This window comes from Salvelinus namaycush, chromosome 6 (assembly GCF_016432855.1).
Source record: "Salvelinus namaycush isolate Seneca chromosome 6, SaNama_1.0, whole genome shotgun sequence".
NCBI classification, from domain to species: domain Eukaryota; kingdom Metazoa; phylum Chordata; class Actinopteri; order Salmoniformes; family Salmonidae; genus Salvelinus; species Salvelinus namaycush.
Genome location: NC_052312.1, coordinates 45,054,175 through 45,069,576, shown reverse-complemented (window position 1 = coordinate 45,069,576; position 15,402 = coordinate 45,054,175). Strand labels below are relative to the sequence as shown.

General features: G+C 49.0%; 1 protein-coding gene across 1 annotated transcript in view; it reads right to left on the bottom strand.

Annotated features, from left to right (window-relative positions):
• The window catches only part of LOC120049146 (membrane-associated guanylate kinase, WW and PDZ domain-containing protein 2-like), a 93,880-nt gene extending 83,385 nt beyond the window's left edge, over nt 1-10,495 (bottom strand). Inside the window, exons 1-2 of the mRNA XM_038995378.1 lie at nt 10,477-10,495; nt 10,248-10,367 (exon numbers count right to left, since the gene is read on the bottom strand). Coding sequence (XP_038851306.1) covers nt 10,248-10,367; nt 10,477-10,495 — 139 coding nt within the window. The remainder of the gene's footprint in view (nt 1-10,247; nt 10,368-10,476) is intronic.
• Nucleotides 10,496-15,402: the final 4,907 nt, after the last annotated feature.

Sequence of the window (15,402 nt, the reverse complement as noted above, 5' to 3'; positions counted from 1 at the left end):
CTGTGTTAGCCCCCCTTGAGACTGTGTTAGCCCCCCATGAGACTGTGTTAGCCCCTTGAGACTGTTAGCCCCTTGAGACTGTTAGCCCCTTGAGACTGTTAGCCCCTTGAGACTGTTAGCCCCTTGAGACTGTTTAAGCCCCCCTTGAGACTGTGTTAGCCCCCCTTGAGACTGTGTTAGCCCCCCTTGAGACTGTGTTAGCCCCTTGAGGCTGTGTTAGCCCCTTGAGACTGTGTTAGCCACATGAGACTGTGTTAGCCCCTTGAGACTGTTAGCCCCCCTTGAGACTGTGTTAGCACCCATGCGACTGTGTTAGCCCCCATGAGAATGTGTTAGCCCCCCATGAGACTGTGTTAGCCCCCCATGAGACTGTGTTAGCCCCCCATGAGACTGTGTTAGCCCCTTCTTCGGATGGGACTGTGTTAGCCCCTTCTTCTCTGTGGCCCCATCTTCGGATGGGGCCACAGTGTCTCCTGACCGCTCCTGTCTCAGCCTCCAGTATTTATGCTGCAGTAGTTTGTGTCGGGGGGCTAGGGTCAGTTGGTTATACCTGGAGTACTTCTCCTGTCTTATCCAGTGTCCTGTGTGAATTTAAGTATGCTCTCTCTAATTCTCTCGTTCTCTCTTTCTTTCTCTCTCTCTGAGAACCTGAGCCCTAGGACCATACGTCAGGACTACCGGGCATGATGACTCCTTGCTGTCCCCAGTCCGCCTGGCCTTGCTGCTATTCCAGTTTCAACTGTTCTGCCTGCGGTTACGGAACCCCTACCTGTCCCAGACCTGCTGTTTTCAACTCTTAATGATCGGCTATGAAAAGCCAACTGAGATTTATTCCTGATTATTATTTGACCATGCTTGTCATTTATGAACATTTTGAAAATCTTGGCTCTCTCTAATTTTCTCCTTCTCTCTTTCTTTCTCTCGGAGGACCTGAGCCCTAGGACCATACGTCGGGACTACCGGGCGTGGTGACTCCTTGCTGTCCCCAGTCCGCCTGGCCTTGCTGCTATTCCAGTTTCAACTGTTCTGCCTGCCGTTATGGAACCGCCACCTGTCCCAGACCTGTTGTTTTTCAACTCTTAATGATCGGCTATGAAAAGCCAACTGAAAATTATTCATGATTATTATTTGACCATGCTTGTCACTTATGAACATTTTTGAACATCTTGGCATAGTTCTGTTATAATCTCCACCCGGCACAGCCAGAAGAGGACTGGCCACCCCTCATAGCCTGGTTCCTCTCTAGGTTTCTTCCTAGGTTTTGGCCTTTCTAGGGAGTTTTTCCTAGCCACCGTGCTTCTACACCTGCATTACTAGCTGTTTGGGGTTTTAGGCTGGGTTTCTGTACAGCACTTCGAGATATTAGCTGATGTACGAAGGGCTATATAAAATAAACTTGATTGATTGATTGGTTAGCCCCCCATGAGACTGTGTTAGCCCCCCATGAGACTGTGTTAGCCCCCCATGAGACTGTGTTAGCCCCCCATGAGACTGTGTTAGCCCCATGAGACTGTGTTAGCCCCATGAGACTGTATTAGCCCCCCTTGAGACTGTATTAGCCCCCCTTGAGACTGTGTTAGCCCTACTTGAGACTGTTAGCCCCCCTTGTGACTGTGTTAGTCCCCCATGCGACTGTGTTAGCCCCCATGAGAATGTGTTAGCCCCCCAAGAGACTGTGTTAGCCCCCCAAGAGACTGTGTTAGCCCCAAGAGACTGTGTTAGCCCCATGAGACTGTCAGCCCCCCATGAGACAGTGTTATCCCCCCCATGAGACAGTGTTAACCCCCCCATGAGACAGTGTTATTCCCCCATTAGACTGTGTTAGCCTCCCATGAGACTGTGTTAGCCCCCCATGAGACAGTGTTAGCCCCCCATGAGACAGTGTTAGCCCCCCATGAGACAGTGTTAGCCCCCCATGAGACAGTGTTAGCCCCCCATGAGACTGTGTTAGCCCCCCATGAGACTGTATTAGCCCGACCTTGAGACTGTGTTAGCCCTACTTGAGACTGTGTTAGCCCCCCTTGTGACTGTGTTAGTCCCCCATGAGACTGTGTTAGCCCCCATGCGACTGTGTTAGCCCCCATGCGACTGTGTTAGCCCCCATGCGACTGTGTTAGCCCCCCAAGAGACTGTGTTAGCCCCAAGAGACTGTGTTAGCCCCATGAGACAGTGTTATCCCCCCCATGAGACTGTGTTAGTCCCCCATGAGACTGTGTTAGTCCCCCATGAGACTGTGTTAGTCCCCCATGAGACTGTGTTAGTCCCCCATGAGACTGTGTTAGCCCCATGAGACTGTGTTAGCCCCATGAGACAGTGTTAGCCCTCCATGAGACTGTGTTAGCCCTCCATGAGACTGTGTTAGCCCCATGAGACTGTGTTAGCCCTCCATGAGACTGTGTTAGCCCCCCATGAGACTGTTAGCCCCTTGAGACTGTGTTAGCCCCCCTTGAGACTGTGTTAGCCCCCCTTGAGACTGTGTTAGCCCCTTGAGGCTGTGTTAGCCCCTTGAGACTGTGTTAGCCCCATGAGACTGTGTTAGCCCCTTGAGACTGTGTTAGCCCCCCTTGAGACTGTGTTAGCACCCATGCGACTGTGTTAGCCCCCATGAGAATGTGTTAGCCCCCCATGAGACTGTGTTAGCCCCCCATGAGACTGTGTTAGCCCCCCATGAGACTGTGTTAGCCCCTTCTTCGGATGGGACTGTGTTAGCCCCTTCTTCTCTGTGGCCCCATCTTCGGATGGGGCCACAGTGTCTCCTGACCGCTCCTGTCTCAGCCTCCAGTATTTATGCTGCAGTAGTTTGTGTCGGGGGGCTAGGGTCAGTTGGTTATACCTGGAGTACTTCTCCTGTCTTATCCAGTGTCCTGTGTGAATTTAAGTATGCTCTCTCTAATTCTCTCGTTCTCTCTTTCTTTCTCTCTCTCTGAGAACCTGAGCCCTAGGACCATACGTCAGGACTACCGGGCATGATGACTCCTTGCTGTCCCCAGTCCGCCTGGCCTTGCTGCTATTCCAGTTTCAACTGTTCTGCCTGCGGTTACGGAACCCCTACCTGTCCCAGACCTGCTGTTTTCAACTCTTAATGATCGGCTATGAAAAGCCAACTGAGATTTATTCCTGATTATTATTTGACCATGCTTGTCATTTATGAACATTTTGAAAATCTTGGCTCTCTCTAATTTTCTCCTTCTCTCTTTCTTTCTCTCGGAGGACCTGAGCCCTAGGACCATACGTCGGGACTACCGGGCGTGGTGACTCCTTGCTGTCCCCAGTCCGCCTGGCCTTGCTGCTATTCCAGTTTCAACTGTTCTGCCTGCCGTTATGGAACCGCCACCTGTCCCAGACCTGTTGTTTTTCAACTCTTAATGATCGGCTATGAAAAGCCAACTGAAAATTATTCATGATTATTATTTGACCATGCTTGTCACTTATGAACATTTTTGAACATCTTGGCATAGTTCTGTTATAATCTCCACCCGGCACAGCCAGAAGAGGACTGGCCACCCCTCATAGCCTGGTTCCTCTCTAGGTTTCTTCCTAGGTTTTGGCCTTTCTAGGGAGTTTTTCCTAGCCACCGTGCTTCTACACCTGCATTACTAGCTGTTTGGGGTTTTAGGCTGGGTTTCTGTACAGCACTTCGAGATATTAGCTGATGTACGAAGGGCTATATAAAATAAACTTGATTGATTGATTGGTTAGCCCCCCATGAGACTGTGTTAGCCCCCCATGAGACTGTGTTAGCCCCCCATGAGACTGTGTTAGCCCCCCATGAGACTGTGTTAGCCCCATGAGACTGTGTTAGCCCCATGAGACTGTATTAGCCCCCCTTGAGACTGTATTAGCCCCCCTTGAGACTGTGTTAGCCCTACTTGAGACTGTTAGCCCCCCTTGTGACTGTGTTAGTCCCCCATGCGACTGTGTTAGCCCCCATGAGAATGTGTTAGCCCCCCAAGAGACTGTGTTAGCCCCCCAAGAGACTGTGTTAGCCCCAAGAGACTGTGTTAGCCCCATGAGACTGTCAGCCCCCCATGAGACAGTGTTATCCCCCCCATGAGACAGTGTTAACCCCCCCATGAGACAGTGTTATTCCCCCATTAGACTGTGTTAGCCTCCCATGAGACTGTGTTAGCCCCCCATGAGACAGTGTTAGCCCCCCAAGAGACAGTGTTAGCCCCCCATGAGACAGTGTTAGCCCCCCATGAGACAGTGTTAGCCCCCCATGAGACTGTGTTAGCCCCCCATGAGACTGTATTAGCCCGACCTTGAGACTGTGTTAGCCCTACTTGAGACTGTGTTAGCCCCCCTTGTGACTGTGTTAGTCCCCCATGAGACTGTGTTAGCCCCCATGCGACTGTGTTAGCCCCCATGCGACTGTGTTAGCCCCCATGCGACTGTGTTAGCCCCCCAAGAGACTGTGTTAGCCCCAAGAGACTGTGTTAGCCCCATGAGACAGTGTTATCCCCCCCATGAGACTGTGTTAGTCCCCCATGAGACTGTGTTAGTCCCCCATGAGACTGTGTTAGTCCCCCATGAGACTGTGTTAGTCCCCCATGAGACTGTGTTAGCCCCATGAGACAGTGTTAGCCCTCCATGAGACAGTGTTAGCCCTCCATGAGACTGTGTTAGCCCTCCATGAGACTGTGTTAGCCCCATGAGACTGTGTTAGCCCTCCATGAGACTGTGTTAGCCCCCCATGAGACTGTTAGCCCCTTGAGACTGTTAGCCCCTTGAGACTGTTTAAGCCCCATGAGACTGTGTTAGCCCCTTGAGACTGTGTTAGCCCCCCACGAGACTGTGTTAGCCCCTTGAGACTGTGTTAGCCCCTTGAGACTGTGTTAGCCCCCTGAGACTGTGTTAGCCCCCTATGAGACTGTGTTAGCCCCCCATGAGACTGTGTTAGCCACCCATGAGACTGTGTTAGCCCCTTGAGACTGTTAGCCCCTTGAGACTGTTAGCCCCTTGAGACTGTTAGCCCCTTGAGACTGTTTAAGCCCCATGAGACTGTTTAAGCCCCATGAGACTGTGTTAGCCCCTTGAGACTGTGTTAGCCCCCCATGAGACAGTGTTAGCCCCTTGAGACTGTGTTAGCCCAATGAGACTGTGTTAGCCCCCCATGAGACTGTGTTAGTCCCCCATGAGACTGTGTTAGTCCCCCATGAGACTGTGTTAGTCCCCCATGAGACTGTGTTAGTCCCCCATGAGACTGTGTTAGCCCCCCATGAGACTGTGTTAGCCCCATGAGACTGTGTTAGCCCCATGAGACAGTGTTAGCCCTCCACGAGACTGTGTTAGCCCCATGAGACAGTGTTAGCCCCATGAGACAGTGTTAGCCCTCCATGAGACTGTGTTAGCCCCCCATGAGACTGTTAGCCCCTTGAGACTGTTAGCCCCTTGAGACTGTTTAAGCCCCATGAGACTGTGTTAGCCCCTTGAGACTGTTAGCCCCTTGAGACTGTTAGCCCCTTGAGACTGTTTAAGCCCCATGAGACTGTGTTAGCCCCTTGAGACTGTGTTAGCCCCCCATGAGACTGTGTTAGCCCCTTGAGACTGTGTTAGCCCCTTGAGACTGTGTTAGCCCCCTGAGACTGTGTTAGCCCCCTATGAGACTGTGTTAGCCCCCTATGAGACTGTGTTAGCCCCCCATGAGACTGTGTTAGCCCCTTGAGACTGTTAGCCCCTTGAGACTGTTAGCCCCTTGAGACTGTTAGCCCCTTGAGACTGTTTAAGCCCCATGAGACTGTTTAAGCCCCATGAGACTGTGTTAGCCCCCCATGAGACAGTGTTAGCCCCCTGAGACAGTGTTAGCCCCATGAGACTGTGTTAGCCCCATGAGACTGTGTTAGCCCCATGAGACTGTGTTAGCCCCATGAGACTGTGTTAGCCCCCCATGAGACTGTGTTAGCCCCCCATGAGACTGTGTTAGCCCCCCATGAGACTGTGTTAGCCCCTTGAGACTGTGTTAGCCCCTTGAGACTGTGTTAGCCCCTTGAGACTGTGTTAGCCCCTTGAGACTGTGTTAGCCCCTTGAGACTGTGTTAGCCCCTTGAGACCGTGTTAGCCCCTTGAGACCGTGTTAGCCCCATGAGACCGTGTTAGCCCCATGAGACCGTGTTAGCCCCTTGAGACCGTGTTAGCCCCTTGAGACTGTGTTAGCCCCCCATGAGACTGTGTTAGCCCCCCATGAGACTGTGTTAGCCCCCCATGAGACTGTGTTAGCCCCTTGAGACTGTGTTAGCCCCTTGAGACTGTGTTAGCCCCTTGAGACTGTGTTAGCCCCTTGAGACTGTGTTAGCCCCATGAGACTGTGTTAGCCCCTTGAGACTGTGTTAGCCCCTTGAGACTGTGTTAGCCCCATGATACTGTGTTAGCCCCCCATGAGACTGTGTTAGCCCCCTATGAGACTGTGTTAGCCCCTTGAGACTGTGTTAGCCCCTTGAGACTGTGTTAGCCCCTTGAGACTGTGTTAGCCCCTTGAGACTGTGTTAGCCCCTTGAGACTGTGTTAGCCCCTTGAGACTGTGTTAGCCCCTTGAGACTGTGTTAGCCCCTTGAGACTGTGTTAGCCCCTTGAGACTGTGTTAGCCCCATGAGACTGTGTTAGTCCGCTGATCTAAAGCCAAGGCTATTACTCCTACAGTGCATCCATTCCAATAGCTACAATGCTCAGATTGAAAATTATCTGAGGAAGTTTCACCTCAGATTGAAATCTCAACGTTAGTAAACGTGTAATATGAGCAATTTAGAGCATATTTTCTATCTTTTCATAATAGTTATCTGTACCAGAGGACCGAGATACACATTCAGGAGTTGAACCTCAAGTCACATGGGTGAGCAGTGAGCACTGCCACTGTACAAACCTGCTTAATATGCAACACGCCTGAGTTTTGGACACATTTTGTTTGCCTTTGATGATACGTTTATAAAAAGATTTGCTTGGATGTTTTTCTCCCCTTGTTACAAGTTAATATTCAAGCGCCAAAGTAGGGATCACAGTAGACAACACAGGCACAAACAGAATATTAAATTAAACTGTCTATTTAAAGGGAAATATATTGTAAAATGAAATACTAAAAGGGAGTGAGAAGGTCACGCGGGAAGATGATGTCATTATTACATAACCCAATGGAACCAGGACCAGGAAGTGGAATGTCAGTTGACGTCCTGGGAGTTAAAGTTCACATAGTTCTTAAAAGTTCACACTTAAGTCTCAAGGCACGTCAAAGGAGAGGTACTCAAACACAGTCACACACTCCACAACACATATACCTACAAACACACCCACCCACATGACTTCATATTGCTAACTAAAGCCTGACACTGTCTGGCCCACACCCCAGGCATTTTCACTAACATCACTGTTAGCCCTTTCGTGTCTGCTGGCACATCAGTGTTATCCACCGCACATCAATCAATCACTAAACCATGCACAGATTCCTAGTGATTGAGTGTGTGTGTGTGTGTGTTGTAAATGTAAATGTAAATGTGCTGTCTCTCTCTCTGGGCTCTGGCCTTTGTGCTCTGTGTGGTCGTCCCGTCTGTCTCCCCATGGCGGAGTCGCCAGGTCCCAGCATGCAGAGCGTTTCTGGGTTCGTTCTGAACGTGCTCCCCTGGGCTCCTCCTCGCTGATGCTTTCACACATTGCCCACTCTGATCCTCCAGCCCCTGAGTCTGCTAGCAGAAGACTGTCTGCTAAGATCTCCTCCACACACACAGGTATGCACATATGCAAACATCCCTTGAACCAGCTTTAGCACAGAGATACCTGGCAAAGTCCTGAGACAGCGGATGTCCTTGTTAAGCTGATGTGAGATCTGATGAAGTGTTTGAGCTCTACTCTCTGTAAACAAGGTGTGAAATGGACTGGGGGGGGGGGGGGGAGATATGATGTTGCCATGGCAATGGAACCTAGTTTCCTTGAGAGCAGGCTTCAAGGCACTGCCTCTCCACTGGAGATTAGGTTATGTAGCTAGAGAGGGTTTCTATGAGAGTGAGATTATCCTGCACCTTTCAGTGGTGCTTCAGTACTTCTGGAGGAGAAACCAGACACCCAAAGATATTTTGAAAATCCAATGAGATTATTCTAATCCTGGGGATTAAGTATTAAAATGATGAACTCCAACAACACGTATGCTGCAGACAGTTGTGGGACCATGGAGAAAATAGTCGCTGGAAAGTCCTATTTCGGTTTGTATCTCAGATATTTGCTGTGGTCACAAAAAGGCCCTGTGAATTTTGTTCGCATTTCTGAGTACACAGTGAGTGTTTCAAATTCAAATGAGAGAACATTGCTGTAAAAAAGCGAATCGAACGGAAAGGCTTAAAACCACAGACTATTTTACCCTGCTGCTGCCTAACAACTAAAAGACATTTCAGTCAGACTTTCAGGGAAATCAAATCTAAAATGCACAAAAACATCATGCCACATTCTTCAAACCTTCAAACATTCCTACACAAACTGAAGACAACCTCCAGTAGTATGCTACAATGCTAAATGAGTTGCATACCTTACTGTTAGCTAAACAAAAGCCAAGAGACACACTGACCCACCCTCTGACCTTCCCAAGCAAGGCTTTTGTAATGATGAAAATCCAACACTGTGGATAACATTAACCTGGCAGTGTAGGACCTGACAGCCACATTGTATCAGCTTGAGATGACTTTTCTCTGCCTTCCTCACACAAAAGAAAAGAGTGATCTCTCCATCTCTTTAAGGGCTTTATTGGCATGGGAAACATATGTTTACATTGCCAAAGCAGGGAAAATAGATAATAAACAAAAGTGAAATAAACAATAAAAAAATGAACAGTACAATTTCAAAATAATAAAGACATTTCAAATGTCATATTATGTGCAAATAGTTAAAGTACAAAATGGAAAATAAATAAACATTAATATGGGTTGTATTTACAATGGTGTTTGTTCTTCACTGGTTGCCCTTTTCCTGTGGCAACAGGTCACACATCTTGCTGCTGTGATGGCACACTGTGGTATTTCACCCAATAGATATGGGAGTTTATCAAAATTGTGTTTGCTTTTCCAATTCTTTGTGGGTCTGTGTAATCTGAGGGAAATATGTGTCTCTAATATGGTCATACATTTGACAGGTCAGTTTCCACCTCATTTTGTGGGCAGTGGGCACATAGCCTGTCTTCTCTTGAGAGGCAGGTCTGCCTACGGCAGCCTTTCTCAATAGCAAGGCTATGCTCACTGAGTCTGTACATAGTCAAAGCGTTCCTTAATTTTGGGTCAGTCAGTGGTCAGACATTCTGCCACTGTGTACTCTCTGTTTAGGGCCAAATAGCCTTCTAGTTTGCTCTGTTTTTTTGTTAGTTCTTTCCAATGTGTCAAGTAATTATATTTATGTTTTCTCATGATTTGGTTGGGTAAAATTGTGTTGCTGTCCTGGAGCTCTGAGGGGTCCGTTTGTGTTTGTGAACTGTTTGTGTTTGTCTCTCTCTCTCTCTACCTGTCTCTCTCTCTCTCTCTCTCTGCCTCTCTCTCTCTCTCTCTCTGCCTCTCTCGCTCTCCTTCTCTAATTGAGCATTACATATTAAAAAGGTAAATGATGGTGGTACAGCGGTGCAGCCACCGAGAAGAGAAGAAGGGTTCTCTCTACGGAAGAAGACATCCTCGGAGAAGTGATACACGGCCTCAATCGGAGAGAGAATCTAACATCGCTCCTGGCAACCAACCGTTAAATTGACCATCTGCAATTTATTTTTCTGTCATGACAGGCGCGAGGCTGAGCGGGAGGGCTCAGCGAGGGAACAGACATGGAGTTAATGCATTATCTGTCTGTGTGGTGGAGTCCCCTGTATCTGACAGAGTGGAGAGCCAGTAGTTTAGTACACCCAGCACAGAGCCACACAGACCAGGGCAGATGGAGAGAAACTGGAGTGAGTCGTGTTTATTCTGGAGCCATTAGGGCTCAGAGGAGAGCCAGCATGGAGGAGATAGCGGAGTGGAGAGGTGTAGTGGTGTTGTGGGGTGTGTGTGTGAGAGTGTGAGAGTGTGTTTTCTCCACTCTGATTAAAACAGCTTTTCTGTTATCTATGTTATGATGTCACAGTGATGTGTGAGAGCTGTCTAAATGCACCCAACTCATTCTTCTCTGTCAGAAAGTGGAAGGATGGTGGATAAACACGCAGCTACATAATACTATTATTCCAACAAGCAATTGAACAAAATCAGGAAAGACCCCCCAAAAACCATGATACACCCCCAAAAAAGCGAAAAGCTTGCTTTTACCTTCATAAGTTCCGCTCTCTAGTAAGGCTCCACTTTTCTCCAATTCCATAAACCGATCAACAGTCACAAAGTTGTAGTCCACCCCCGGGACCTCTCCTTCCTTGGGCTGCCTGGTTGTGCCTATCAGAGAGGAGAGGGGAGGAGCACAGTTACAATCAGGGAACTTACTAAGAAACTGTGTACACCTGCATACAGGAGAGAAGAGCAGGGTAAGCATTATGGCCCTTACTATAAACTGTGTGTACCATAGAAATAGAATGAAAGAATTGTAATTCTATGGTGTGTACATCATGACAGTACATTAAAGGGATACTTTGGGATTTTGGTTAATGAGTCAGATGATTGCGTGGATACCATTTTTATGTCAATGTGTCCATTATGAAGGAAGTTTGTGGTAGTTTTGCGAGCCAATGCAAGTTAGCTAATGAAACTTCCTTTAACTTCCTTCAAACTGCACACAGAGACATACAAATGGCATCCACGAGTTCATCTGACTCTGGGGAAGTAGATAAAGGGCTTCATTGCCAAAATTCCGAAGTATCCCTTTAACAAAAGGATCCTACTTTGAAAAGCTCAGCGTCTCATAAAGAATCAGAACAGAACGGCCGATTAAGGACAAGCTGACCCTGAATCAGTTGTATTCATGTATTCTGAGCGGGTCTCTTGGTTGCACATTTGAATTCAACTGAATACTTAAGTACTGTCCTTTGGGATGATGAGCGATGAGTCCTTCACTAGGTAACGTTACAGGAAGGTTTCAGCTGAGTGATGCAACTCCAACAAAGAGGAGAGAAATAAGTTCAATCTGCATGCAGAGTGTCAACGCCTCTCAAAGACGGTAGACACAGAGCCTCTACACAACCTCACAGGGCTTCTGTCTACATGTTATCGCGAGTGAGACGAGAACGCTAGCCTGCTAAATGCTAACAGTGGCACCCTTTTAATCATGTTAGCATTAGCATAAGTGGCTAGTTCTCGTCACATTTGCCAGTCGATTAAGAGCATTGGGCCAGTAACCGAAAGGTCACTGGTTAGAATCTCAGAGCCAGGGCCTCCCGAGTGGCGCAGTGGTCTAAGGCACTGCATCACAGTGCTGGCTGTGACTCTAGAAATTCTGTGTTCGAGTCCAGGCTCTGTCACAACTGGCAGCGACCGGGAGACCCATGGGTCTGCGCACAATTGGCCCAGCGCCGTCCGGGTTAGGGGAGGGTTTGGCTGGCAGGGATGTTCCATCGTGCACTAGCTACTCCTGTGGCGGGCCCGGGAGCAGTGCACGCTGACACGGTCGCCAGGTGCACAGTGTTTCCTCCGACACATTGGTGCGGCTGGCTTCCGGGTTAAGTGGGCATTGTGTCAAGAATTAGTACGGCTTGGTTGGGTCGTGTTTCGGAGGACGCACGGCTCTCGACCTTCGCCTCTCCCGAGTCCATAAGGGAGTTGCAGCGATGGGACAAGACTGTAACTTCCAATTGGATACCACGAAATTGGGGAGAAAAGGGGGTAAAAGTTAAAAAAATATATATTTAAAAAATAAAAGAATGTCAGAGCCAACTTGGTGAAAAAGCTGTTGATGTGCCCTTGAGCAAGGCTCTTAACCTTAATTGCTCCTGTAAGTCACTCTGGATAAGAGAGTCTGCTAAATTGTTAAAAAATCCCAAAATGTAAATGTAAATCACATGTTTTACAAACTCTCTCTACTAAGCATAGTGCATGTTTGAGAGACAGCTGTAATTTCCAGTCAGTGTTGTGTTGTGGAGGATATGATGCTAAAGGTATATCAAGGTATAAATTAGTTCCTAAACACTCCTGCTAGTGCAGTGTGCTAATTAGTCTGTTCGAGCACCAGAGGTTAGGCTAATTGATGGTGGCTGTGATAGCTCCAAGGTACTCCATCCCTGAGGTGTTAAACTCACATCCGTGCTAACACTGCTGTAAAAGCCTGGCCTATGGCAGCCTTTGGTGCTGGAAGAGCCTGGCCTATGGCAGCCTTTGGTGCTGGAAGAGCCTGGCCTATGGCAGCCTTTGGTGCTGGAAGAGCCTGGCCTTTGGCAGCCTTTGGTGCTGGAAGAGCCTGGCCTTTGGTGCTGGAAGAGCCTGGACTATGGCAGCATTTGGTGCTGGAAGAGCCTAGCCTATGGCAGCCTTTGGTGCTGGAAGAGCCTGGACTATGGCAGCCTTTGGTGCTGGAAGAGCCTGGCCTATGGCAGCATTTGGTGCTGGAAGAGCCTGGCCTTTGGCAGCCTTTGGTGCTGGAAGAGCCTATGGCAGCCTTTGGTGCTGGAAAAGCCTGGCCTATGGCAGCCTTTGATACTGTAGAGTCTGGCCTATGGCAGCCTTTGGTGCTCGAAGAGCCTGGCCTATGGCAGCCTTTGGTGCTGGATGAGCCTGGCCTATGGCAGCATTTGGTGCTGTAGAGTCTGGCCTATGGCAGCCTTTGATACTGTAGAGTCTGGCCTATGGCAGCCTTTGATACTGTAGAGTCTGGCCTATGGCAGCCTTTGGTGCTGGAAGAGACTGGACTATGGCAGCCTTTGGTGCTGGAAGAGCCTGGACTATGGCAGCCTTTGGTGCTGGAAGAGCCTGGACTATGGCAGCCTTTGGTGCTGGAAGAGCCTGGACTATGGCAGCATTTGGTGCTGGAAGAGCCTGGCCTATGGCAGCCTTTGGTGCTGGAAGAGCCTGGCCTATGGCAGCATTGGGTGCTGGAAGAGCCTGGCCTATGGCAGCATTGGGTGCTGGAAGAGCCTGGACTATGGCAGCCTTTGGTGCTGGAAGAGCCTGGCCTATGGCAGCCTTTGGTGCTGGAAGAGCCTGGACTATGGCAGCCTTTGGTGCTGGAAGAGCCTGGCCTATGGCAGCCTTTGGTGCTGGAAGAGCCTGGCCTATGGCAGCATTGGGTGCTGGAAGAGCCTGGACTATGGCAGCCTTTGGTGCTGGAAGAGCCTGGCCTATGGCAGCATTGGGTGCTGGAAGAGCCTGGACTATGGCAGCCTTTGGTGCTGGAAGAGCCTGGCCTATGGCAGCATTGGGTGCTGGAAGAGCCTGGCCTATGGCAGCCTTTGGTGCTGGAAGAGCCTGGCCTATGGCAGCATTGGGTGCTGGAAGAGCCTGGCCTATGGCAGCATTGGGTGCTGGAAGAGCCTGGACTATGGCAGCCTTTGGTGCTGGAAGAGCCTGGCCTATGGCAGCATTGGGTGCTGGAAGAGCCTGGACTATGGCAGCCTTTGGTGCTGGAAGAGCCTGGACTATGGCAGCCTTTGGTGCTGGAAGAGCCTGGCCTATGGCAGCATTGGGTGCTGGAAGAGCCTGGCCTATGGCAGCATTGGGTGCTGTAGAGTCTGGCCTATGGCAGCATTGGGTGCTGTAGAGTCTGGCCTATGGCAGCATTGGGTGCTGTAGAGTCTGGCCTATGGCAGCCTTTTGGTCTGTTCGATACATGTGGCATGATCAGATTGGCCCCCTAAAGGGAGATTGAATTCCTGCTTCACTCAATACCAGTTCCATTAACACATTCCTCGAAAATGCCTAGATTCTGATAGGCTAGAACTGCACCACGAGGCTAGCGAGGGTAAGTGTGTGTGTGTCTGTTGAGTCAGACAGTTCATATGTCTGCGACACCATGTCACAAGATGATGCAGCCATGTGTGCCAACTTAGTCTGGTGCCACAAGCTCTTATCGCCTGTCACATGTCATTACGATGTAACAGCGGTGACCTGGAGGTGCTGGATTGGTGCAAACTGAATGACCCCACACCATTCTGTCACGACAGTCACAAGAGCTGTGAGATACTCTGTGCTTTTCTTCAGTAAGTCGATTTTGGACTCCACCACCCTATCTCTCAACGCTGCTGACAGGGAGTCCAAGCGTGAAATAACGTAAAGAAAAGAAAATGACTCCACCAAGACCATTAAAGCCCTTGCCAACGTTGTCTTAAAAGCTCAATGTTGATGAATCTGTCCTTAGATGGGAAAAGCAAACCGCTGGAGATTTCAACAGATACCATGCAACGGAAACCAAAAGTCTCTCAGAGTTCAGCATCGACATTAAACCACGGTGCTCCACATGAAAACACACCAGGCAGAGAGTTGTAGGTGAGGGTTGAGAGAGGAGTGGGAGGGGGCTGGTCTAGGGGCGTGAGGATGGCACATCTGAGCCATGTTGATATGTGCTGAGGAGAGGAGATGCTAGTGAACACACATACAGTGTGTGTGTGTGTGTGTGTGTGTGTGTGTGTGTGTGTGTGTGTGTGTGTGTGTGTGTGTGTGTGTGTGTGTGTGTGTGTGTGTGTGTGTATCTATGTATGAGATACACTATGGCACTTCCAGTGCTACCCTGCATGAGGCCTGCGTAACGATAACAGATTACACCTCCCGACAGCGCTACAGAACGGCCGACACACAGCACAACACTTCAAAGGGAACCTTTGATGTCACGGAACTACTGTATAATTAGCACCGTCTTCCAGTGGGGACTTTTCTGTGGCGACACTTTCTAATAGAAGCAACCTATAAGGCATGAAAGTGGTTTTCTGTACTTTCAGAGTTCTGGGTCATCTGTTAGATTTGACATTAGTGTAACATCCAAGCTGGTTTAAGAGAGACATTTGTAGTGACAATTCCCTATAAAAAGCCACTGGCACAGGAGAGAGATGTCCATAACGTGTCCAAAGAAATTGCTTTCCAACCGTAACTCTTTTCGGAGTTCCCATTTATAGATCCAATACAAATATTAGCATATAAAAGGTGCAGAGGTCAAATCTATGAGCATGCTCTGTGATACGGTAAGAACTGTATGCCTTCTCCTCTTCCGTCTCTGCCAACCCTACCTGGTCACCTGTGCTACATGTGACCAGTGAACCATGACCCCAACAGTGCCCTCTAGTGGACAAACAAGTTAAAATAACCATTGACAGACAACATATACAATGACATATAAACAGGCCAAAACGGCTCCTACACACCGGCCCCTATGGTTTGCCATGTAGAAATCACCACTTAGCATGATGGAGTAAACACTTGCATATGCGGTAACACATCCTCGATAGACTAAAGGTTCTTCTTCCCTAGTGACTGATCTAAGAAGCCTATATTTATCTGTAATTTACAAAAGCCCCATTGGTATACATTTACAATAAAGTAGGACCACATACCAAAT